General features: G+C 28.0%; 2 protein-coding genes across 7 annotated transcripts in view; one reads left to right on the forward strand and one right to left on the reverse strand.

The window, feature by feature from the left end:
* Positions 1 to 14,533, forward strand: part of LOC107440334 (uncharacterized) — a 56,107-nt gene extending 41,574 nt beyond the window's left edge. For 3 of the 5 annotated variants that reach the window (XM_071177887.2, XM_071177886.2, XM_071177884.2), the window contains exons 5-10: positions 1,480 to 1,614; positions 4,470 to 4,548; positions 6,293 to 6,423; positions 7,342 to 7,596; positions 11,685 to 11,814; positions 13,387 to 14,533. In XM_071177887.2, coding sequence (XP_071033988.2) covers positions 1,480 to 1,614; positions 4,470 to 4,548; positions 6,293 to 6,423; positions 7,342 to 7,596; positions 11,685 to 11,814; positions 13,387 to 14,162 — 1,506 coding nt within the window. In that variant the 3' untranslated portion in view covers positions 14,163 to 14,533. The remainder of the gene's footprint in view (positions 1 to 1,479; positions 1,615 to 4,469; positions 4,549 to 6,292; positions 6,424 to 7,341; positions 7,597 to 11,684; positions 11,815 to 13,386) is intronic. The other 2 variants (XM_071177885.2, XM_087157846.1) reach the window with 2 other exon arrangements.
* Positions 14,534 to 16,307: 1,774 nt separating this feature from the next.
* The window catches only part of LOC107440335 (eukaryotic translation initiation factor 4 gamma 1), a 30,515-nt gene continuing 19,300 nt past the window's right edge, over positions 16,308 to 27,522 (reverse strand). For both annotated transcript variants that reach the window (XM_071177893.2, XM_071177889.2), the window contains exons 10-13: positions 25,399 to 25,460; positions 24,005 to 24,174; positions 20,155 to 20,359; positions 16,308 to 17,305 (exon numbers count right to left, since the gene is read on the reverse strand). In XM_071177893.2, coding sequence (XP_071033994.2) covers positions 17,210 to 17,305; positions 20,155 to 20,359; positions 24,005 to 24,174; positions 25,399 to 25,460 — 533 coding nt within the window. In that variant the 3' untranslated portion in view covers positions 16,308 to 17,209. The remainder of the gene's footprint in view (positions 17,306 to 20,154; positions 20,360 to 24,004; positions 24,175 to 25,398; positions 25,461 to 27,522) is intronic.

Consider the following 27,522-nt stretch of genomic DNA (forward strand, 5'->3'; position numbering starts at 1 on the left):
TTCCCTTATTAAGTAGACGTCAAGGAAATTTATTGTAAAATCTATATATGTCCTTCAAGAGTATTGCTTACATCAAAAAGTAGCTATTTTTCGGCAACCATGTTACAAGTACTCAGGGGGTATATGGCGATAAGCCACAATTTTTTCAAAGGTGAAATTTTTACGTAAACTGCTCTTTAATATGATTTCCAGATAGGTACTTAACACTGATGATACACTTGTGATGAATACATTTTGTTGCCTGAATAGAAATATTTTGTTTTCACTAGAAAATACTCTCCTAAACAATTTGAAATATGTGATTTATCATTATATTGTCCCGATCCCTTCAATTATATCAAACACCAGAAATTAAACAGCTAGAAAACTATTTAGCTTTTAAGGCATTAATGTAGTAGGCGATTCACTACTACTCGAGTTAATTCTTAGATTTCGCCATTGAAAAATCATTTGTGGTTTTTCAGTTGTGTTTTGTTCATGTTAATTATTCTTAATCTCATGCTCGAATAAGAAAACTTAATGGAATTAAAAAATCTTGAATAAATTTTCAATTATTCGGTTCTACGTTAAAATACATTAATTAACTTATTTTGTCAGTTAAAACTTATAAGAAAAAAATTATTTCACACTTATTTCAATTTCTGTTAACTGAATTGATGAAATTTTTTAAAAACGTATGTAAATTCAATTTTCAGGGAATTGAAAGTTTAATTGATATGAAAATTTGATAAAATTTCAAATTAAGTGAATTAACTCAATTTATTCTTATCAGTTTAATAATTCGTTCTTTTTTTCTAATTTGAGTACAGTTAAACTCGTTTATAACGAGCCCTGAACGACGAAATCGGAAATACTTTGATCGTACCTACTATGTAAAGTCTATTGTAGCATAGCTCGCTTTTAATGAGTAAACCCTAATTTTAGCGAGCAATGTTTTAGTGATTCCTAAAATCTCTGAAGTCCATCTCTCCAGCTCAGCTAATTCCTTCGCGGTAAAAACATATAAAAAAATTTCAAAAAAAAAAAATTTTTTTTTCCTTTTATATTTTTTCGTCTTGACGAAATCGGATTATGTTTTTCCAGCAATGAGTCTTTTCCGAAAAACAATAGCATGACCTATAAGAGATGGTGGATTGATAATAGTCAAGTGATGTAGTTCAGCTTCTGACTTGACATTTATTGGATGTTTTAAAGACTTTAAAACATTCAATAAATCGATTGACATATTTTAATTTTTGGAACTTATGCTCATTTTTTAATGCATATATATATATTTTTAATTTGAGAGCTATAATCGATATTTTATTTTAACTAGAGATTAAGTGAAATTTTAGTAACGGAAAAAAAATACGAATGCTTGAAGTTAAAAAATAAGTATTTAGAATTGAATAGTCGTTGTCATTATATCACTTTGTGGCGTTATTCTTTAATATACTGATATATTAGACACGAATAATGATTTTGTTTTAATTTGTTTAGTATAATGCACCATTAACAATTTCAAAGTACAGATCATGTTATGAGTCCTCTCCTCAAAAACAGTTCTACAGAACATCTTGTAAGATTGATATGGCCGCAGATGATTTTTTCGAAAACTTTAATGACATCCAAAATGTGAGTAATACATACTTCATAGATTTATTTAAAAAAAATATAGTTTTCATGAATAGAAATGTAAAACGGATGATCACTGTAATCTCTGTTGTTCCTGGAAGGAGAAATGAGGTTGATGGCCTGTAAAGTTAATGCTTATTGTGTTGATAACTGACATTTAGACAAAGAATACAGAGTATTCCCTCTATATTCTTTGATTTAGACACCTCTGAACTTTTTTTTCCTCTCTAAAAGAAAGGGGAGAAACCTAAAAGGGTGGGTGTGATACACTTGTGCCGCTATGGTCAGAGATGCATTTTTTCCACTTCTAGATAAAACATAATAATGGCGACCGACAGTCCCCTCTTCAACAAAATGTTGTTTTTTTAAAAAAATTGAAATTGTGAATGTTTTTTTAGGGTAATGTTTGTATTTATACCTAAGAAGTGATAAAAAGAAATTGGAACTGAAACAAAGAATAACTTAAAAATATTTTTTTCTTAATTATTTGTATGTTGCGTAGTGCAGGGTAAAATTACTATCGCCACCAACAATGCTTTATATATTATTAATATCAATTTTTTTTAATCAATCAACGTTTCCAATTTCGAAAAAGTGACCTCATGTTGTAAGAAACGGCCATTGTTAAAAATGGTACTACTGGGTACTTGTACTTCCTTACTTTGCTCTATATAATGAAGGAGGAACATAAGGAGGGGAGATACTTCATAATAGGGTGCTGACACTACTTTCGCTTTTCAACTTAAAGCAATTCTAATAGGGTAAATACACCGAAGATTTATTACTATTTTTAGTGAATATATCCTTTTTCTCGTTTTCTTGATGGCACAGGAAAACTACTCAATAATTACCAAGGGGTAAGTAACAAAAATATATTTAAATAGTTAACATGTTCAATACGGTACAATGGTAGACAATTACTACTACTACATTACAATGAAGATGTTCTTTGCTTTTCACAAAATCTTAGTTTGCAGTTACGGTTACAATCTAATGATAAACTCTGCCATCTATCGGTGGTTCAATAACAAGTATTTCTACAAACTCCCCACCATGGACGGGGACGTCCATAATATCTAGTAAGATTAAAGGAAAAATGACAGACAGAAAAAAAAACATTAAAGTTTAACATGAATCAAATTTTTAAGCATTATTTAAAATTTCAAAAGGATATAACAGTTGAACGGGACGTCTGATCCGACTTCCATTAGTCCTTACGAGACAGCTCCGGACTTTGCCATCCCGTCCAGGGTAGACTTCTTCGATTACTCCAAGGCTCCAAAGTAATTTATTCTTTTGGGCTCCTTCGATCAAGACAACGTCCTGGACTTGAAGGCTCCGTTGATTTTCTGAAGTTGTCAACCGATGCGCAGTTTTTAGGAGAAGAACATACTGTTCTTTCCATTTGGTCCAAAAATTTTGTAAAAGTCTCATCTGGAACAGTTTCCTTCTGGTTAAGGAAGAACGATTTGAGTGTTCAAAAAGAGTTCCGGTGTAATATAACGGAAGCTCGATTTTCTTCTGAGGCAATAAAAAATGAGCAGGAGTCAAAGGTTCGGGTTCATTTAAGTCAGAATAAACGAAGCTTAAAGGGCGTTGGTTTAACACTGATTCTATGTCTGTTAAGATTGTTGCTAATTCTTCAAAAGTAAGAAGAGATTTAGATAGGGTCTTGCGTAAGCATTCCTTCACAGATTTCACTAATCTCTCATAGAAACCTCCCCACCATGCAGCTCGTTCCATGATAAATTTCCACTTGATCCTTTTATTTGCTATAAAATTTTGAATCTTTGGATCTTGAATCAAGTTAAAAATGAGTTGAAGTTCTTTATTTGCGCTTTTAAAGGTTTTTGCATTATCGCTATACATGGTTTGGACAATTCCTCGTCTGGAAATAAACCTACTCAAGGCTAATATAAATTTTTCTGTACTTAGATTTGAAACTAATTCTAAGTGTAACGCTCTTGTTACTGCGCAAGTAAACAAACATGTATAGGCTTTTTCAGGAGTATTCAATGTTTTAGCATATATCGGACCTGCAAAGTCCACCCCGCAAGCTGAGAATGGTGGAGATTCTGAAACTTGATCTTTAGGTAGGGGACTGGTTTTTTGTTTAGCAGGTAGAGCTGAATATTTGCGACATATTATGCAATTCTTTATCATTTTCTTTATAAGATGCCGACCTGTAGCGATCCAAAACCGATTTCTGATTTTAGAAAGGGTGGCAGAAACACCACCATGAAATATTCCTTCGTGTTCATTTCTAATCAACAGTTCCGTAAATTTACATTTATTAGGAAGTAAGATAGGGTGTTTTTGCTCTAGATCAAATTCCGAATTTTCCAATCTCCCTCCTATTCTTAAAACCTTTTTATCATCCAAAAAGGGGGCAAAACTTCTAGTGGAAGAATTCTTGTCAATTTCTTTTCCACTTTCTAAGGCTGATATTTCGGAATGATAAGCTTTTCTTTGCTCTAGTTTTATCCAAAACTCTTCTGCTTCTTCAATTTCTGTGGATGTGAGTAGTCCCTTAGTGGTAGATTGTTTTCTTGTCTTTGAAATAAAACGTCTGATCCATGTTGTTATTCTCAAAAATTTTAAAAAGCAACTACGGTAGACAATTACTACTACTACATTACAATGAAGATGTTCTTGCTTTTTACAAAATCTTAGTTTGCAGTTACGGTTACAATCTAATGATAAACTCCGCCATCTATCGGTGGTTCAATAACAAGTATTTCTACAACTACTTTTTGATTAATTTAACTATACAGCATTTTTAATTTCATCATTTATCACCAAAACACTTTCAAATAATTGTGAATGATGAGTTTTTTTGTATTCTTTTCGTTCAGGCACCCTGGTATAAAGAAACACCATCTCTGTATACAAATGAAAATGAATGGAATCTGAATCAAAAGAACTCAGAAAACAGTAAGAGAACGTATCTAATCTATCTATTATATTTTATAACTATTTTAATTTGTATGGGTTTTGAAGTTTGATTCATTTTTGATATAGTCGTAATTTTATAATAAAAAAAGCTCATTGAGGATTAAGTTAAAATTTTTTTTTACTTAACTTTATTTTCTGAGCCGTAATATAAAACTTGATGTAAACTTCTACGAGTTAAAAACTTTGCGTAAATCAGTTCAATACGTCCCTAGAAATACTAAAAGATTGATATTTTAGGAAAATAAATTGAATTAAATATGCATTTAACTTTACGCGTTAACACAAAATACATACTTACATCATAATGTAAAAATATTTTATCCACTATAATTCAAACAATGTATATTTTTATTGCTGTTATTTCCAGGTTAAATGCTTACTGTAACAAATAGTTACTCAGTTTGTTTCAGGTAATTTTTGTGCAAATGTGTCGGGAAACTGTGCAAATTCCTGTAACTATTTTTGATGATATGCCAAAAAGAAAGAAAAATAATAGATTATTGTATTCTTTGTAAATAGAGTTGGTGTCTCAAGTTTACGCAATTTCCCCGCTCTCTACATTTTTCCTCACTCTGCTACCCGGGTTTTAGGAAATCTTGCTTTTCTCTACTGCAGTACGTTTCAGTAAGAAGTTGGAATATACTACTACTTATGCTGGAGAAAAGCAAGATATACCGAAACCAAGGTAAAGGAAAAGAGAAATCGCGTAATCTTGAGAACGCCTTTCCTTACAAAGAGTACATTCTTTCCTTATTGGCTGATCTAAGAGTGCAAATTTTAGAAAAATTGGTTTAAACTTTTATTTTTAAAAGAGCTAGATCAGGATTCCTTGGAAAATTCCTTTACTTATAAAGAGTACATTATTTCCTTACTGGTTGATCTAAGAGTGCAAATTTTAGAAAAATCGCTTTAAACTTTTATTTTTAAAAGAGCTAGAACAGGATTCCTTGGAAAATTCCTTTACTTACAAAGAGTACATTATTTCCTTACTGGCTGATCTAAGAGTGCAAATTTTAGAAAAATCGCTCTAAAACTTTATTTTTGAAAGAGCTAGATCAGGATTCGTTGGGAAAAAAATAGTATTAATTCTAATAAAGCCAGTTTTGATAATGTCTTACGTTATATTTTATTAAAATAAGTTAATTATCATTGCCAGTCTCATATTAAAGTTGGGTGAAAATCTAATCTAACAAGCTTTGAGTGCGATACAAAAGGTGCGAGTAGTTTGGTACAAAAAGAAAAGAAAGAAAAAACAGTAGTTTGTAGCGATTTCTGGCAACTACTTTTTACGGTAGTTTATCATATGAACAGGTTTGCACGTCACTGAACAAAATGCTTATTTCTTAATAGAAAAAAGCGGACTTGTCGTAGTACAGACGAAAGATAGTAAACTCCTTATTACGAGATTCCAGGTTTACAACCTGTGTTATTTTAAAATTAATTTTTAATTGTTTTTGCAATAATTTGTAGCAAATTTGAACTACATACGTTATAAATTCTTATTTACGTTAATAGAAATTTTTTAGCCTTCATAAAAATTAAAATCATTAAGAATAAATTATTTTGTTTGATTTCATGCGTGTGCTCGCTGAATTCAAAACAATATTAAGAAAACATAAGAAAAGTATTTTTAAATTTTTTAAAGCAAATCCTATGATATATTCTATTCTATTCAAAATGTTGAAACAGTGCTGTTAATTGATTTATTTCTCTTATTATCAAGAAGTGTTGACTTCAAACAATGGATGCAATCTTAAAAATAAGAAAAAGCTTTCAATTATCGACCCTAAGACTGGGAAGAATATTCTAGAAGGAATGGAAAACTCAACTGCATCCCAAACAAGCATTTCAAGCGTGAGTATCTATAGACAATAAACTCATCGCCTAAAATTGTTTTCTACAAAATTATTTAAACATAATTATTAAGTACTAAAATACTTTATTAGCTTATTCCAACATTCTATACCATCAGATTGAAGAACATGTTTTATTCTAAAAAAATTTTTATTCTTGAAACAAAGAAATGTATTTTTCGTCATAAAAAAAAAGTGTAATTTCATCTAATATTTAATATTATTATGCAAGGCTTTATAGATTTATATATTTTTTATTTAATAATGCAAGGTTTTATTTAGGAAAGGGTGCAAAATTAAGTGCATTGTTTTACTTAAAAGTTAAAAATATAAGTGATTTATAAAAATAAAAAATTAAAATACTAATGAAATGTTTTTTTAAAAAATTTTGACGCATATATTATGCGTGATTTTGATGCGAAAATATTATGCATGCATATTGTCTTTTAATTACGAAAATATTATGCATGTATATTGTCTTTTAATTGCGCATGTATATTGTCTAGAATGTACTGTTCGGCCAAAGCAATGATTCTATAACACCTTTATCGATAAAATATTATTTCACTTGCCCTCTAATAAAGAAATCTTTCAAAATAAATTTCGGAGAAATGTGTAGTGGAAACTTTTAAAGTACCAAGAGACAATGCTAAGGAACAGTTTAATGCTGCAATTTCTCCTTTTGAAAAAATATGGTTTAACAAAAAAAAATTGCGCAAAGCCCTACAAATTGCGTGTTTCTATGGTGGTAAGAAACGTGGCTCCAATAAATCTTAATTCCTGTAAATTGAACCAAAAATTCTTTTAATTCATTCAAATGAATTTGTACAAGTCAATTGATTCAAATCACTTGATAAATTTCGACTTACAGTTTTTATAATGCCTTCATTTTGCCATTATGCCTTCATTTTGAAAATAGAAAGAAAATGAATGTGAAGCTAGACACAGTGTTGAAGTCAATAGCTTAATGAACAACGAATGCAAAGACATGAAGCGGAATGTTGTGTCTGATGATGACTATCCGATGTTGACTACTGAGTCATCAAAACATCCCAGTGTTTTATCCTACAATCCTGATTCTTCAGATGATGAATTTATGAAAGAATACTCCGAATACAAACTGAAAGCATCCGAAAACTCATCTCAAAAACTTCAGTATGAAGAAAACGAAAAGGTAAATATTACTTCGAGAAAGGAAAGTTTTGTGGAAAAGGTACACATTTAAAAAAAAATTTTTTTAGAATGTTGAAAGTAATTTTTCAATAGCTTATATAAACCTAAGAGATAAAAACAAATTACTCTTTATAGTGTGTATTACAACAAACGTCTACATTTAAAACATAGTTACGCTATGTTGTTATTTCAGTTAATAAATATGTTAATTATAATTGACTCAAAATAATACTAAAAAATAACTAGTAATTTCAATCTATTATTTTGTAAAATTGTTCGAAATATATTAAAATAGATTTTTTTAAGTGCTGCGACTTGCGTGTTTTTTTTTTTTTTTTTTTAAAGTTGATGTTTAAAAAGAAAGTTAAATTATTCAATTAAACGTTTTATTTCAAAAGCTATAGCAACCATTTTTTTTCTAATTTATTTATACACTATTATTTATATTCTATGATTATATTTATTTATATTCTATGATTTATTTATTTTACAAATTCCATGCCTTTCCTGCAATATCCTAGAGTAATTCTGAACAAAAACCATTGTTTCTTTTAATTTTAAGATTTATTTTTTCTTAAGTTAAGATAATCTAATGCGCAAAATGAAGTGCGTGCTTTTTTTTTCTAGCAGTATAAAAACATATCAGTTTGTTTAAAAAAAAACCATAATCGATATATATATATATATATATATATATATATATATATATATATATATATATATATATATATATATATATATATATATATATATATATATATATATATATATATATATATATATATATATATGGGTCATTCTCACAAAAACAGTCATTTTCATGTCCCCAGTATATTTTATGTTTGTTTTACAGCTTACGAAAAAAAAAATTCAGGGAAAGTGTCCTTCAGAATGCAAGCTAACAAAAGAATAAAAATAAAATTATCAATTTTTATTTTTTATTTATTTTAGGTAATTAAAATATACCAATATGTCATTCCCTCACTTGTCCCCACTGCTGATTTAAAAAAAAGAAAAAAAAAATTGTTTCTGAAATAAAATTTCTTTTCTTACAAATTCGTGTTTTTTATTTCAGAATACTGAAATATAGAATTCAGAAAATCAATTTTAAATTTAATTTCTGATAAAAATATTAACACAGCACTATTTTAAACTTTGTCCCCAGTGTTTCGCGTCATTCCCTCACAACAATGTTCTTATCACCTGCAATCTTCTTAGAATAAAAATATTTTAATAAAAACTTCAGAAGTTAACAACTGGCATCATAGAACAAAATTGCTGTATGTTTCCATCTTCAACTTAAAGAAGCTTTGCTGTGGAATAAATTTGAATGAACTAAACCAGGTAAAATTTTTTACATTTGTCATTCCCTCATGTCATTTTTTAGAGTAAAATAAAATACAACTTCATCGAGAAAGTGGATAATTATATGTTGCTTTCTTGTATGAATACAATTGGATGTGATTGACTTCAGAAATTCATTAGGCCTAACTGTTATTTTTAAATTTTATTGAATTCGTCATTCCCTCACTTGTGTATAAAGTGAGGGAATGACGCTGAAGTGAGGGAATGATTCAAGATGAGTATATTATTAAATTTTTTTTTGTTCAATCGTGCCAGGCAATTTTATTTCCCAAACCTGTAAAAACTATTAAATATATAAGACTAAATTATAATAAATATTAGATATACTTAGTATGTTATCATTTTCAAACTTTAGGTAGATGTAACTTAGATAAAAACATGTATTAAAATAAAATATCATTCCCTCACTATTAGCGTCATTCCCCCACTTTTTAAATAGTAAAAATAATTAATTTACTTATTAATTAATTTGAAAAATAAATTAAAAATTAATAAATTAATTTATTAAATTAATTAATTTATTTATTAAATTAATTATTAATTATTACAAATTAATTCATTATAAATTAATTATTTAAAAAATTAATTAATTTAAATATTAGGTATAATTTATAGAATATATACTTTCTTTATAATGCCATTACATATTTCTATTAATGTAAAAAGTTTCAGAGCTTTTTATTCACTTTACTTTTTTAGGATTTTATGAGCTGAAAAATGACAGTTTTCGTGAGAACGACCCATATATATATATATATATATATATATATATATATATATATATATATATATATATATATATATATATATATATATATATATATATATATATATATATATATATATATATATATATATATATATATATATATATATAACCTTATATTTCCTTTAATGTTTTTTTAAAAATGAACTAAATAGGTTGTAAACAAAACGTTTCATCCCAGTAATAACTTCGAATCATTAATAACTTTTAATTTTGCACTCCAATCTTTACTATCTCAAAATTGTTCAATTTTTTTCAGAAAAAAAAAAAAAAAAAAAAAAAAAAAAACAAGTTTCTTCGCGCTAAATTGTAAAAAAAAGAACCACCCCAGAAAAAAAGGCAAAGGTGCTTAGATACTTAAATTTTAGGTTTATATTATTGTAAGTTGTTCTGCGAAATTGAATTATTGAAAGATAATTTTTAACTGAATGCAATTTTTATGTTGTGTATTTCAAGCAATAGGCAGGGTGTTAAATACGGTGAAATGATCTCGGGGCTTAATCATTACAAAACGCGTTTAACATAAAATATATTTAATAACAAACACGGATGATGGTGATGATACAGTGGCATGGAGGAAACAGATTACAATTAATGATATGATTTCACATTGCTGCGCAGAGCGCCATCTGTTTAGTTTTAGAAATTATTATTATTTACATAGAGAAATATTATTAACACAGGGCTTGATATTCGCTCAAAAGAATGCCCATTCACAGTTTTACATGTTTTTGTTCAAACTGTCGGCTTCTGATGTGAGGTAAATTGCAAAAGTTTTAATATATTTTTTACTTCTTTTTAATAATCATGAAAAATTCTTAAAGGAATCAAGCTTAACTTGATAATAAAACAGTACTACATAGCAAAATATAATTTATAAACATGATTTATTTCAAAACTTTAAGCTGTCGCAAAAAATATTAATCTATCGATCTCTTTGCTCAGGAAACTGGCTTTTCTCCCCCCCCCCCTCCCCAGGGCCGGATTACCCATTAGGCCAGACTTGGCCATGGCCTCGGGCCCCCAATAATTAAGGGCTCCCTTAAAAAAAAATCTTTGAAAATAAATTTAAAAAAATTAAGAAAAACAATCATTTTTAAAAAGAAATTCAATTTCAAATATACATTAATAAAATACGATAATTTTTTTAGTTCTAATTTAACAAAATAAAGTAAAATGTAATTTATTATTATTTATTTTTATTTAAAATTTACTTTCTTAATGGAAAGATATATAAATACTTTTATATTTGAATAAATAAAAAATATACGAGAAAAAAAAATTTAATCTAAAGCCCCCCCCCCACCCGCCAATTAAATAACTTTTCAAATCTGGAACTTAAGAAAAGAGAATTTCACAGTGCACAATTCATAGCTATAACGTCAGATGAGCGAACAATGACTGACTTTCTACCTTTGTTTATATTTTTAATTTAGAGAAATTGTAAAATACATTTCAAAATTATTACATGCAGATACAAAAGCATTCATAGCATTGTTTCTATCAATTTCTTCTTTTTTAAACCTGCAACTAAGTTTATATCTAAACTCTTTACTGAAATTATATGGGATACTGGTATTTTTCCGTTCGCAATGTCGCCAAGCGAAGCGAATGACAAAACAGTCGACGGAATAAAAGTCGAAAACGTTCAACTATAAACAAATATTTATTAAAAGTACACAAAAGAAGTTCAACTATCAACAAATATTAACGAATTGTTATGGATTAAAATCCCAAATTTTCATCGTTTTTTTAAAACAAAAATTAAGATGGAAGAAAGAAAGGAAAACGTGCTTTGTTTTGAATGAATTTAAAGATAAAAGAATGTGGCCCCTAACTAACGTTCCTCTTATGATTGCAAGAAATTAGGCGGAATTCTGCATTATTTGGGAATTTTTCGCTTGCTCCCGGGTAAAGGAAAAGTATCGTGATGGGTAAAGTTGCTTTTTTCTTGCTAGAATATGGACAAAAGTATTGGATTCTCGCCAGCTGGAGATCCAGGAACTATTCATCCTCCAACTGATAAAGGAAATGCAGAAGAGAACTCCCGACAACCGAACGATAAAGCTGACTCTCAGCAATTAAATGGTAACGTTTAATACTTTTTCTGTTGTTGTTGTTTCTAATGTCACTTGCCACACTATCAAGCCTGCTTGGTGAAATCGAGCAAATTTAAGGCAGAAGGTGCGTTTCTTGTTTTTCAGTGGCGCCATTTACCACCAAGAATTCGTCTTCAGCCACACACATCACACCCGTTTATAGGGCGGATCCATTCATTCATCCACAGATCGTAATTTTTGAATTGGATCAGAGAACGATAGATCTCCAATCCAGTAGCCCTAGAGGTATCGATTTGTTATGGGAACATGGAGGACTTTGCGACTCGACAGATTTAACGTGCATCAGTCACTATTTACTACGCGGGGAGTCTCCGGCCGGCGTGGTTCGAACCCTCGGACATAGGCCCCAGCGCCCTGCCGACCAGGCTATCCCGGCCGTAATACTCTTTCTAAATACAATAAGTGTTTTACACAGTTCTGACGTGAAATATCTTCAGTGGTAGACGGATCATGGGTTAGACTCCCCTTGTCGTCAGGCTAACCGTGGAAGGTTCTCGTGGTCTTCCTCTCCATGTAACGCAAATGCGGGTTATCTATATCAAAAGTCCTCCGCGAAGGCAAATTTCTCCCAATACTCGATCCGGGAGTTCCCTTGTTTTCTGGATTGGCTTGGGTTCAAAATTACAAGGCTACGGAGATGAATATTAGAAGTCGTAAACCCAAAAATTGGGTCGGCTGTTCAACGACGGTTATAAATTAAGTGTTTTAACGTTACCCACACTTCACACTTTTCCCCTCTCTGATACCGCTGTTTCTGAAAATCTTACTAACTATTTCTCCTTGCAAGTTTGTACCACCTTGTTACTGAAATGTAGCGTAGTGAAAAAGCGCATTTATTGGGATCAAAGGGGTAAGCAGGGTGGGCCGCCCTTCACTGTGTGTCACTTCAAACGCTTACTGTATATATATATATATATATATATATATATATATATATATATATATATATATATATATATATATATATATATATATATATATATATATATATATATATATATATATATATAATATGTAAAATCTTAATTATCAGGTGACTATACAGCATTATTGTTTGCACTTGTTTACGTTCGTGTATCAATTGATTAAATTAGACGATATATAATATAAATTCGACGATTGGATAAATTCGACGGTATATTATATAAATATAGAATATTTATTATATCAGGTATTATATTATAATAATTAGACCAAATTAATAAACTCACTGTAGTTTTTTAATAATGACATGTTTTGCACGAGTTTATATACAATACTTTTATATTTAAATATACATGTAATGGATTTTTATTCAGGAGATTTTTCATATACCTCCTATTTGTATTTATTTTTAACGTATTTCATTACAATGTATAATGTACGTTCGTGTATTAACCAATTAATACACGAACGTAAACAAGTGCAAACCGGTTTCAGCTGCGTAAAAACAATACAGCTGTATAGTATCATCTGATAATTAAGATTTTACATAGAATCTTATAGTGCGTCTAATAATTTGGCCAGGGATCGTATATATATACATATATATTTATTTCAGATTTGAGAGCAAAAGATCCAAGAAGTGGTGTTCATGAAATAATCAGCTCAGAGGGCTGCAATGACGCAAACCTGAAGGAAAAGATCCTGATGTTGCGTGATAAAATTTATACTATGAAACAGGAGCAACAAAAAATGGCTATTTTGCAGAGTTTTCTGCGTTTCAAGAAACAGCAGTTGGACGAGAGTTTCCGAAGTTTGGATGATAAAAAAATGGATATCATTAATTGGGAATACAACTTGTACACCAAGGCTAAGAAACTGCACGAAAAAGAATACTGGATGACCATGAAAAGCCAAAATTTGAGGAAAAAAGAAAAACAACTGGAAGAGAAAGAAAAGTGGCTGGATCTTAGGGAAAACGAAATTAGAAATAAGTATAATAATGTACTTAAAAGAGAAGGAACAAATAATGCGTCACTAGAAAATGGCGAATTCCATGGAGACACAAAGTTAGAAAACAAATCATCGCCAACTAAAAACGCAATTGATATTAATGGCGAACAGGAAGGCAATAATTGTATCAATTCTTCTACCAAGGATGATGAAATCCTTCCACAAAAGTCCAAAGATCTCTCGTCTGGCGATATTTGCGAAATTCAGACCACTTCAGGAAAGTCACAGAAGTTTAAAGCAAGCGATTATTCCACAAGTTTAAATTATTCTAAAGTAAACAAGAAACCGATAAGTTTTGAAGGAAGAAAATATCTTCCAGAGCATGTCAAGCAATGGTTCAATCAGAGAGATAAAAATGCAAAAAAAGAAAACAAGCATTAATTTGCGTTGCATTTTTGAAGTCATGTGGACACATGCGCTTTGTTTCGTAAATAACCCATACGAGCTTTCCATTGTAGAAAAAAAGCGTTGCTTTTAGTAGAATGGCTTATATTAATATTATAACACGAGTGACAGAAGTTGTATCCTGCAAATAAAGCAGGGAAATATCTATCAGACAACAAAATTTGCTTGAAATAAGTGTTTCTTATTTGTAGGAAAGATACAAAAATTTCTTAAAATTGTGACATCTGTTGATAGTTAGTTGTGGTTAAAAAAAAAATTTTTTTCTTGATGTTTTTACAAAATTAAGAGAGGAAGAAAGAGAATTAAATTTGTTTGTATTACTTTTATGTGAATAAAATTAAAATGGTTTGAATCCTGCATTTTTTCCCTTTGTTTTTCAAATTACACAATATGTTGCAATTACTTTCACACAAAATTAAGTCATTCAAAATAAATGTTACTTCTTAATTATAAATAAAATTTTAAAGTTGTTACAAGTTATTGAAGATTTAAGTACTTGTATCTAGTATTTTATAAGAGTTTTAATGCAGTCAGCGTTGCACCTGCTTTTTTTTCTTCCTCTTTTGTAAAATTTATTAGCAATATATTATGAAAGAATTGATGATTCAATTTCAAACCTTGGTGTGTAATTATGTATGGCTTATTATATATTTCTCTATTTACCACATTTTGTCCGTGAAACTGCAAGCAGACCGAGCAACTCATATAGCAAAAAACAATGCTCTAAATTTTTACCTAAAAATATGAAAGAATTTAATCTTAATATTTTAGCAAGATTTGTTTACAAACATGTTCTTAAGAAATGCACTTGATGGAGAGCAGGGGGTAGTGAACTTGATCCTGGCAGCCAAAATTAGACAATTTGGGTGCACGTACAGCTGGGTAAATTTTTAATTTGTTGAGGCCGAAAGTTTTTTTGTTGTGTAGAAATTTGGAGAGCTGGGATATCAGCTCAGGCGTGTCTCAGATGCAGTTCACTAGCATGCCTGTCAATCTTGTTTTAATTTACTTTTTTTCTGAATTTTGAGGTAAGTATAACTATATTTCTGCCATATTTTGTGTAAAATAGTTATGTTTTTTCTTATTAAGTAATAATTGTACCTATTTAGTATTAGATTTAGAAATTTTGACACATCTTGTTTTGCGGGATATGTTGTTCCAATCGTACTTAACATTGGGACAATATATATCAATCAGACTTACCAGTGAGACAATATATCCCATTAATGATAAAAATATTATAAGACACAATTTTAGTTTTTGTTTGGATTATTTTATAACGGCAAATTCGAGTTTCCATAACTTCTGGTAAGAATAAATAATTCGAAGCATTTATATTATTTTCATTATTTATTCCCATGCAATATATAGGTATTTTTACAAGACGATTGGGACATATTGTACCGGGACATTTCTGGGGAAAGTGGAAAACTTTAAACTTATAGTATACTTATTTTAACATATCAGCATTAACATAAACATTTTAAAAATGGATTGTGTAATAAGTAAATCTACTTTTTTAAATCAATGAAAAATAATTGTTTGCATTTAGAACACAACTGATGCAAAAGATAAAAAATATTGACAAGATCGAAATTTTTAAAAAAATATATATATAAAGTGATAATATATGTGAATATATGCTTTAGAAATTTTTTTTCTACTAACATCTTCCCGTATTTCATAAGTTTATTAGTTAAGTAGAAGGCAAAAAATACAAAATTATAAGTTTATAGAATGGAAAAAAATGTATTACAAACAGATAAAAATTATAAAATAAATAGAAAATGGTACTATCATGCTTTGATATTATTAATTGATATTAATAGTCTTTTTTTTTTCTACAAGAATTCAAAGTTTAATTTAAATCAAATACAGATTTGGAGGCCTGTATTTACCTGTATTGACAAAATCATACAATTAAAAATCATTTTGATTGTTATTTTGCCATCGCTGTGTGGATGTCAGGTTGGTACTTATGTTCCATAATGTCATGAAAACCAGGATTGTGAGTAAAAAGAGTGACAATTTTTCCTATCTAAACCAATTTTTCCTATCTAAACAATTTTTCCTAAAATAATTCAAATTACATAGTGACACATACCAAAAAAGGCAACAAGATAATATTTAAGTATTTTATTCAGTTTTTCACATATTACTTATTTAATTATAAAAAAAACATAAGAACTTAAGTCATTTTGCACACTCAGTATCACACACTCGTAGGTAGGTGAAAAAAATAATCAGTAAAAATATTTTCATTTTCAATAATGTATAATAAAAGCCATTTTTTCCATCGCAACATAATTGAGCTATTATTTTTGTTACAAATGCACATTAAGAGCAAAATATAAATTAATAGTAATTTTAGTAAGAATATAGATATCTTCTCTTTATATTGAGAATTCAATATAGAAAATTTTTCACAAATTGATTAAAGTTAGCTTTATAAACTTTAAATATCCCTAAATACCTTGATATACCAAACTGATCCAGAAAGCAAGTACCTTTTGTGCAGAGGTGTTCCATCATTGCACCTTTTAACTACAAAATAAATTAGCATAGCTATTTTGTTTGAATAAAACTAACCTCAGTTACACTACAGCCCATGGAGGGCCAAGGCCTACTAAGCTCATTTGTTTTCTTATTCCATTTGTTTCCTAATTTCAAGAAACTTTCTTTATTAGCCAACACTTTGCAAGTTACAAAAAGATCAAGGTAAACATGCAGAACTGGTTTCATTTTGCAGGTGGCCAAACTCCACAAAGTGGATAGGTTGAAATTCGTGCTAAGATATGAAACGTCCTTTAATTTGCAAGGTGAGTGTGTCTAAAATTCGTTTTTAAGTGCACAGATTTTATGTTATAAAATACAATAGAAAACAAATAGCCAATCTTTTTTAATACCAAAAGAGTGTTTACTTTCTGGATCAGCTTTGTAAAAATTTATATATTTATACCATTTCTGAAATTAAAAAAAAAAAAAAAAAAAATCTGGCTTGTGTGGTTGCACATATATCACATCTACATTAAAATGCCATCTATATTCAAACGATTACTGGTAACTTCATCCAATTCTTGTTTAAGTTCATCCCATAAAAGTTTAGCTTTATGACTTCCCTAAAAAGAAAAGAGAAAAAAAGAATTTAATTGTTTTTAATATCTAATTTCAACATTCTTAACACAAACAATTAAATAATAATCACAAAAATTTAATTTTTTCTTGGTCTCCAAAACTAAATAGTTTTGTGTTAGAATAAAATAGATGAACATAAATAGTGGAATTCACGTGACTATCCAGTAACCAAAAAGTAACAAGAATTTATCTTCAATCAAACTTTTGACCACTTCCCAACTAGCGAAAGTGTTCAAATCTCAGCTAAAAGTATGCAGTTCAGACACTTTGTGAAAGGTCCTGTTTTTGTAAAATTGCAAAAAAAAACTATTCATAATTTGTGAATATAAAATATGTCCAGACATTTTGCGAAAGGTCCTGCTTTTGTAAAATTGCGAAAAAACTATTCATAATTTGTGAATATAAAATAAGCGTTAAGTCACATTCTTCCAACCAGGGACCTGCTTTTGTGAATTTCTGCAAATAGTGTCCTGTTATTGCAAAAATTGCTGAAAACCTTTTCAAGAAGTTTTTAAATTGTAAATAGATACAAGATTCTGCTCAATAATTACTGCTACTAAATTAGAGATGCAACATACAAATATTTGGTATTTAGCCTATACTGCTCAACGCAGAATATTCATTTCAGACGAATAATAGAAACAAAATCACTCACATTTTTAATCATTTCAATTGATATATTTTAAATAACACAACTTAGTAGTATATCACTTTCAATGTGTTACGCATTAAGTAAATTTAAACAATTCTTAAATTTATAATATTTCATTTAAAAAATTGCCAGAAATTAATTTTTATTTACATAATATTCTATTAATTAATTTTATTAATAAATATAAATTGATCAATTATTTATTTACAAAAAAAATTATGATTTAATATTAATAAAAATGCGCACACGATGTTTGTAAAAGTAGAAATATTTTCTTAGAATATTACATTTGGAATTTAAACTTAGGGAAACTTAGTTTGTCTTGAACCGTCTCCCCCCCCCCTCCCCGGGGAGAAGGGTTTATTCGATTAACAAAATAATAATGAAGATAAACAAATTTGTGAAGGGTCCGATTAGAAAATAAATTATTTTGTGAAAGGTCCGTTTTTATCAAAAGATATTTTGTGAAGGGTTCGTTAACTAACCCAAATTTCTTCTAAACAGACCTATGTATGACATTAATGACAATACAAGTTTTAATTGCTTCTTTACTGCGCTACAAGCAAACTTTAATACCATTTCATTGAAAATAATAATTCTGACTACTTCTGATATAAACTTGAATACACAAAATTAAAAAGAAAAAAAAAAATTTTTAAAGTATATTTTTCAGATGGATTCAAAAGGAATCTCTTTCATAATTAACTTCCATCATTACGTAAAAACTCCTTCCCACATTTTAAAAGGAATGAGTTCCGCATTTCTCATTTTAAGGGAAACAATAACACAATTATTTTCTCCTTTTCAACCAACTTGAAAAATGTAGTTTTTAAAACTACTGTATTAAATTTAAAATAACTGTATTACTGCTTATTTGCAGCTACATCTAGATATGTATTTATATCAAATGTTTGCAAACATTCATTTTGTACAGAAAAAAATATTTTTCATGTTTAAATAAACATCTTTGTAGACAACTATTGTAGATTATCTAATTATTTCTATATCATTGAAAATATTCTAAAAACAATTTAAGGTGTTGAATTTCGTTATTAGGGTACCCTTCCCGTAAATGGAAAATTTTTTCCATCCCAAGAGTGTCCGCGTAACCGAAGTTTCACTGTACTTATTTTCAAACAATTTCATAATAAAATTACAGGGTGCATAGCCAAATTATTCAACAAAAAATAAGCACCTTTTAAGCAATTTTCAAGCACTCAAAAAATATTTTTAAGCACTTAGCAAAAATATCATAACTAGGCAGGGTTGGAAAGTTTTTGAAAATTGACGGTTTTATCTTGTTTTAACAGTCATGTCAAAAAAAAACTTTTGGCATTGTTTTTGACAATTGTCAAAAATCATGAAATTTTGAATCATGTGAAACGAATGGCGTTCTTATATGCTACGGACAGAAAATGTGCCGAAATAGATTGGGGTTGAATGAATTGTGAAAACGTTGAATAGAACAATGTGAACTGTGTCTTTTTGCATAATTCTAAGCAAAAATCAACATAGTAAAGGAAAAATCTCATTTTGAAAAAGGAAAAATTAAGGACTTTTTAAAAACACCCAATGAAAAAAGCACCTCTAAGGGCTTTTGAAAAACGAAAATCGAAAATAAGCACTTTTAAGCACTTTTTAAAAACGCTATGCACCCTGAATTATTTGTTGTACATTTCTGATCAGGCATATCCTTGCTCTTACAAAACAAATTGTTAAAAAAAAAAAAAAAAAAAAAACAATAATAATCATCACTATGTAGAAAGTGCAATTAATGTTAAAGGCTCAGAAAATATTGAATTAGTACAGAAAATACTTAACTGGTGTTTGAAAAAATTCTTAGTTTTAATTTTATTATTATTTTTTTTAGATTATTTAGACGGGTTATGAAAAATTTCATTTTTTTGTCAAACATTTAACTTTAAAAGTATACAAATAAATTAACAAGAGAATTTAGAATTTTAAAAAACATCTTGAAATTTGCACCATAGCAAGAGAAACAAACAATTCTGAAACTGAATTTAGCGATTTCTGAAGAAAACAAAAGCTGAGCTTAAGTAGCCATTTTAACACATAACCTGTAGGTAGAACACCTATTAAACACTTCTAAAACATAAAAAAAAAATTACGCAAATAACACAACAGGTTAAAATACGTTTGTAAGTTTTATTGTCATATTACCTCTTTGGCAACAATGCAATGGAATACCCCAGATACCACTTTCTCAAGAGTGTCAGAGGATATGTGTGGTTCTAGCAAAATTTTTAAAATATGAAGGTTTTTCTGATCATTCTTTACCAGTGGATAGACAATTTCACCCACATTATTCCATACTAAAGGAGTGTCTACAGCAAGATTTTTGCATTTTTCAACAACACCTGAAAACCTAAAAAAACAATAATTACCAACCAATATTTAAATAAGATACAATAATATAAATATGATTAAGATGTGTAACAATAATTATAGTGGTTACAACTTCACTAATCTCTAATTTAAAAGTAAGATAGACTAAAAAAGTAATTATTTTTCCTTTTTATATGAAGAAATTAATTAAATTAAGGGTGTCCTTGTACTTTGAAGATTATAAACGCTGCCCCTAATAATTGAAATTTGCACATAAGTCATACGGTCATGAAGCCTATCAATATCCGTTCATGAAGCCTATCAATAAACTTAAAAGCATAAACTCTGTGCACACAATCATTATACATTTGTTTAAATATTTAATACATAGCTGAAAGCTACCACATCAGATATTATAGATATTTATTCTAGATAATAAATAGTAAAATTTTAAAATTAAATAAAAACAAAAGTTTTTATTCTGAAAAACAGCAATTTTATTTTGGGTAAATTTTGTTCTAGTTTGAAAAGATTTCATTAGTTAGTTTAGTTTCTCCTGGGAAGAAAAATTATTTTTCAAGGGGAAAAAAATAATTTTCCAAGAGGAAAAGCTGAGATATTTTGCAGAGGCTGGAGCCACCTAGTAATATAATAAAGTAAAGTGGTTTTTCAAACAAAATCTTATACAAAAACAAACAAAAATGATAGAGAAGAAGGAGATAAAAAAAGGAGAAAATAATGAAATAAAAGGCAGAAAAATCTGCAGGATGCTTCAAGGTTATAGAATCGAAGAAAAACGCAAGCCATTCGAGGGGAGAAAAATTCCTTTTCCTCTTTTTGCTCGTTTTTTTTCTTCTACAACAGTAAATAAAAAATAAGAGTTATTATTTATTAACATGCATTATTATTAATTAATTATTAATATGCATTATTATTATTTATTAATATGCATTATTTATTAACTATAATCACATAAAAACATTGACACTTAAGCATACTTATATTTTGGGTTAAGAAATTAAAGCAGAAAATAATGGAAAACAATAATATGCATTATTTATTAACTAGAATCAGATAAAAACATTGACACCTAAGCGTATTTATATTTTGGGTTAAGAAATGAACTTCCTGTAGATTACTCGTTACCACTGTAGCTCACTGCTATCACCAACTCACTAATGGATTTGAAGAGAACATTTTAAATTATACAAACCTAAATCAACAGCCTAAATAAGCTTTTAAGTTATAAAATATTAAACTGAAAATATTTTATTCTTGAGAAATTTTCTCTGAAACCTTGATCACTTAAAAGGTATGCTCAATAAAGTTCTTTTTTAATAAATATATGTATTACTAAATCATTATTTCGTTTGTACAATTTACTTGTGGTTGTCCAATTTAAATTTGCACTTGACTATTACAATTGAATAAAATATGTTTTTAGAGACCAGCAGGCTCCTAAAATTTTAAGATATAAATTATGATATACACTTAACTTAGCTACATGTTCTGGTTAACTTACATGTTCTTTCAGCATCCTTTGAATGTAGAATTTATTTATGACTTTTTTTATAAAGAGCTTTTCAATTTCAAAAAACACATTACAATGAACAAATAAAAATCATCCTGAATAACTTTTAATACAATGATCAGATTTTCACTTACTAGGATTCAATCTTAACAGAATTAAGGAATTAACCTTAAATCTGTAAATTAATTAGTGCAAACAATATTTTAAGTCACAAAATCAGCCACAAAAATATACTTCCTCCTAATAAACACACCTTTTATCAATGGATTCAGATTTTTGACTTTCGAAATAGTCTCAATTTAGAAAATTTGGTCCTGATAGTTTGTTCAAGAGAGCTATTAAAAGTTTAGACTCCGTGTTAATTTAACTTTCAGCATATTTTGTCATATCTTGAGAACTTTATAGTGATTCAAAACAATTTTTGCCCGCAATTGTAAAATTTGTTTACCCAAAGATATTATCATGTAAAATATTATTCTTAAAAATTATTTATTATTTTTTGTTTTATTTGATAATAGTCAACAAAAATTTTGTATTGTATGATACAAAATTTTACATCATTTCTACAAATGTAACTTTAAATGGCAAAATTTGAATTAAATCAGTTGAATAGTTCTCAAAGTAAAACTACTAGATTTTACGAAATAACATAAATTTCATGATAATTTTTGTATTATGAACTAAATATTTTATACATAGGGAATTTTAGGTATTTTTATAGTCATCAAAATTGAAAAACAGCAATGTTTTCCAGTTATGATTGACATTAAATGAACTTGAAATGTAATGCATTATGTTTACCAGTGTTTTCACTACAGCGCGAGAACGCGAGAATCTCGCATATTTTTTTCTTTTCTCTCATTAAAAAATGATTACCGCGAGAAATTCGCGCATTCTATAAATCAATTTCAAAATTCACGAATTTCTCGCATTTTGGTAAAAACTTCGAATTACGCCATTTAGAATAAAATCCGTTTATCTTTTCTTCCTGGATCTTTCATTATTTTCAACATCTGCCCCATTATCTAGCTTCCCTATTTACCAGTATTGTTCAGAACCTCTTCGAACAACAGAACACAACCATGGAACCCCTTTCAGAATACATTTCTCTGCAACCACGCGTTTACCGTAGGTAAAGTTTCTTCATGTAAGACGTTCAAAATTTTTATGCACTTATGTAAGATGGACAAATACCTTGTAAAGGCAAAATCTTCTATGATGATGCACCAAAAATATTCAATGCTTTAAAAAAATAGAAGACGTTAACAATGTATTATAATTAAAGAAAGGATTTTTTTTTCAAGAGTTTTTGTTTTTTTAGAAATCTCACTTAACTTTTTGAAATCTCACCCTGTTTTTGAGAAAGGGTGAGAAATTCTCACCCATTTTTTTTTCTCTGATGAAAACACTGGTTTACTCATAATTTTGAATAGTAATAAGCATTTAATTCACCAAAGATAGTTAAAAGGCTTTTTAATCAATTTAAAAAGGAAGCTCTACATAAACTGAACATTTTAGAACAAAAAAGTTTTAAACTGAGTTTAAAGGATCGTTTCATTATGTATTAGTAATACCTATTTGAATATTCAAGCAAACAATAATCTGTGCAAAAATTCATTTCAATAGGAATACTTTTTTAGAAAACTTACTCAATTTTAGGGAATTTTCTAAAATATACAAAAAAACAAGGAGAATTATTATTAAACCAGTAGACTAGGAGAAACAGAAAATACAGTAGAGTTGGCAGCTATGAGTTCTTGATAATTCTTTTTTGACCATTAATCCACAAAATTATTAAGATTTAGTTTTAATTCATGATAATCTGCGTCATTCAGAACAATCACTTTTTTATTTTGAGCACAGTACAATTATTTGCAAGTTCAAGTGACAAGCAAAGACTATTTTTGACCCAATGGGGTTTTTCAACAACAAAAAAAGATTGACCACAATTTTAGGTTTTTTCATTTTATTGTATCCTTTGAAAAGAAAGCTAAGCACTGCACTGCAATGAGATTTCATACTAAAGAATGTAAACTTTATCATTTAAGAACTCTTTAAGTCTAAAGTTAGTTTCAAAAACATGCAGAAATTATAAATAAGTGAATCTACAAATTGTTTTAGTTCTTTGTGGTCATAAAAAATGTAAAAACTTACCCATCTCTGAACTGATCAATTTTAACAAATTTCTTTTTCACTAATTGAAATATCAATTCGCCAACTGAATCTCTATTTTGAGGATTTCCTTCCAGAACTAAGCAAAAAGAGGAATTTATGAAATCAATCACTCTGTTAGGAAGCAATGAGCTCACATACTGACATACTGGCTAAAAATAAATAAAATCATATTTAATATAGCTATAAATTTACTTATTCAAACCTAAAAAAAGCACTTAAACACTGTGAAATACTAATTTAAGTAAATAAGCAATGTAAATTTTCAAGAGTTTCTGAAAAATTGATAACACTTCCATCATCTGCTTAGATATTAATCTAAATACATAAAATTTTAATTATATGGGAAAAAACATTCCTTTAAAAAAAATTTATTGAACAATGAACAACAAAAAAAAAAAGGAAAACACTGAATAACTTTTTATCTCATGATCATATTTTCACATACTAGGATTCAACAGCTTAACCTTAAATACGGTAATTAATTTATGCAGACGATATTTTCAGTTATGATATCAACACAAAAACTAACTTTCTTTGAATAATCAGGCCTTTTTATTGATGGACTCTGATTTTTATCTTCAAAATATGGGGAATAGCCACAATTTGGAAAATATGCTCCCAATAGTTTGGTGAAGAAAACAGTTAAAAGCATATTTAACCATATCTCTGGAAATAACGAAGCTAGTTAAAAAGTTTTTATAGGTTTTAAAACTATTTTTTACTATTTATTTTAATAACAGTCGAAAAAATTTTAAATTGTGAAGTACAAAATTTTTTAACTAATTCAATATTGAATGGCAAAAACAAAAATTTGAATAGTTTTTGAGATATAAAATTTAAAAATGAGACTTCTCTCAGATGGAAAAACATACGAAAGAAAAATTTAACATTAAGTGGCCCAAAGTTTCAGAAGTTATTGGGACTATATTTTCCAGATTGCAGCTATCTCTCATATTTTGAAGATCACAAATCTGTGGAAAAGTATATTTATTCAGAGAAAGTACATTTTTGAGGTTGATTTCTTAGCTTAAAATAACACATGCACTAAATAATTAGCATGCTTAAGATAAGGCTCTCAAAACATTTTCATTTAGATTAAGTCCTATTATTTGAAAATCCAATCATTTGATAAAAAGTTATTCATGGTGCCTACTTTTTTGTTTACACACTGTACAAAAGTTAAAACAGGGCTAAACTTTTTTAAAAATGATTTCAAAATGAGTTCTTTTTTGGGCCATACATCATTAACTATTTAAGACAAAGCGGTAAGAAAACTAAGAAAAACTAATAAATTTTGAGAAGACAAAAAACTTAAAATTTTACTAGAATGATGAAGCTACAAAAAATAGAAACAAAATTGAAAATATGTTTACTTCAAGATCTTTGTTTTCTAAGAAGTCTTCTATAAGGTGCTTGCTTCTTGTTTCGACCGGGTCTGCAATAGAACTAATTTTTAATCTTAATTCAATAATAAATTCAATTGACTTAATGAACATAAACAAAGTACAACTAAATCAATCACAATTAATAAAAAGATAAAACTTTAAATGCACTTATAAGACTATACATATATTTTAATAATTGGAACTATGTAAATTAATTAAATACTTCAGAAATCAATCCACATAACATTTTCAAAATAATAAATTAATGTTTTAATTATAATTGTAATCATCACTGCAAAAATAAAACAAATGAATAAATAAAAAGCTTCAAAGAGTGACTTTAAAACAATACAGGTCTAGTCTAAGAGTACAATTAAAAGAAAATCAAGGCTAGGAGTTTCAAAATGCTTCAAAATTAAAATTATGATTAAAATTATCAACAAAAAAAAAGGTTAAAGGTTCAAAATTAAAATTATATCAATTTCTGAATAAACACAATCAATTATCCAAAAACACATGGCACTTAAGAAAATAATTTTTAAAAATTTTTTTTTTTAATTATTATTATTATTATTTTTTTTTTTTTTTTTGAGATTTTGAACTCTACAAACAGATGTTGAATATCTGAATACCTCAGGAAAAAACTACATCATTAATTTATTACAAAAACTGGAGGCAGAAACATTGTTTAAAAACACACTGCCTTGTAAAGGGTAAAATTACGAAGTTTTAACGCCAGTGCCCAGTAGAAACATTTTTAATAGTGACTTTTTATTAAAACATGTGGCAATTTTTTTAAAAATTGAATACAATAAACACAACAACGTTCTTTTTTAAAATGAAGAAAAACTTCCACAACATCTCCATGCAGGTTTATATAAAATTAAAATTATCATTAAAAATCTTTCCTCCTAATAAAATTTAGTATTAGAGTTTTTAACCAATAACGCAAAATAAAATTTATGTTAGTTAACGAAGTTTATTCATTACAAAATAAATCTGAAATAATTATAATCATAATGATGAAATTATATGAATTTCATTACTTTTAAATATTAAATGTAATATGATACTAATTTGAACTTGCATGAAATCTTTATTAATCGAATTTAGTGAAATTCCTGAAATTTTGAACCAATGTAAAATAACCTGATCTAGGGATGATTATACCATTCTTTCATAACAAATAATATCAGAAGTTGAAAGCACACGTTTTGGAGCACATGGAGTATTCTCAGCAGGTAATTAGTGGTCATTAGCAGGTAAAATTTTAATCGCAATTTATTTCAAAATTTAGTTGACCCGTGGCCAACTGACTGACCAACACAACACTGGCTTAGTGATTATATAATAACCAATTTTTGTCAGCATAATTTATTTAATCAATTAACAATAAAAAATAGTTAAGAATAGAAAAAGAGTTTTCCTTGACATATTTTAAAAAAAGAAATGAATTGTAAAAGAAATACAAAAATAACTAAATAGTTACAGTTATATATATATTTTTAACTATTAACAAATCATTTAATAGTCTAGCAAATAATATCATAGCTAAAAAAGAATCTTTAATATAGCTGCCAACATGAAAAGGAAAAAAATTCCAGTAGACTTTATAAAATACTATAAATTTCTTGTTAACTGTTGCGTAATATACTAAATATTTTATATATGGGGAATTTTAGGGATTGTTATTGTCCTCAAATACAAAAATTTTATTACGTTAATAAATTCTCAATAATATTTTCCATTTCTAATTGACACTAAATGAATTTGAAATGTTTTTTATTATGTTAACTCATAATTTTTGAATAGTAATAGACAAGTAATTTATTATTGATAATTAAAAAGATTAATTTAAAAATAGAGTTCTGAACAAAAATAAACTGATTACTATTATGTATTAGTAATATTTATTTAAATATTCAAACAAGCAATTAATTATGAAAAAATTCTATTTCAATGAAAAAAAATTATGAAACTTATATAATTTTAGGGAACTATCTAAAATTTACAAAATCCAGGATAATTTTTATTAAACCAGTACAGCAGGGGAAACTGGCAAAATCCAGTAGAATTGGCAGCTATGCTTTAACAATTTGCAATAATTAATGA

The sequence above is a fragment of the Parasteatoda tepidariorum genome, chromosome 2 (assembly GCF_982258835.1).
Source record: "Parasteatoda tepidariorum strain Cologne lab strain chromosome 2, Ptep-v5.0, whole genome shotgun sequence".
Classification (NCBI taxonomy): Eukaryota; Metazoa; Arthropoda; class Arachnida; order Araneae; family Theridiidae; genus Parasteatoda; species Parasteatoda tepidariorum.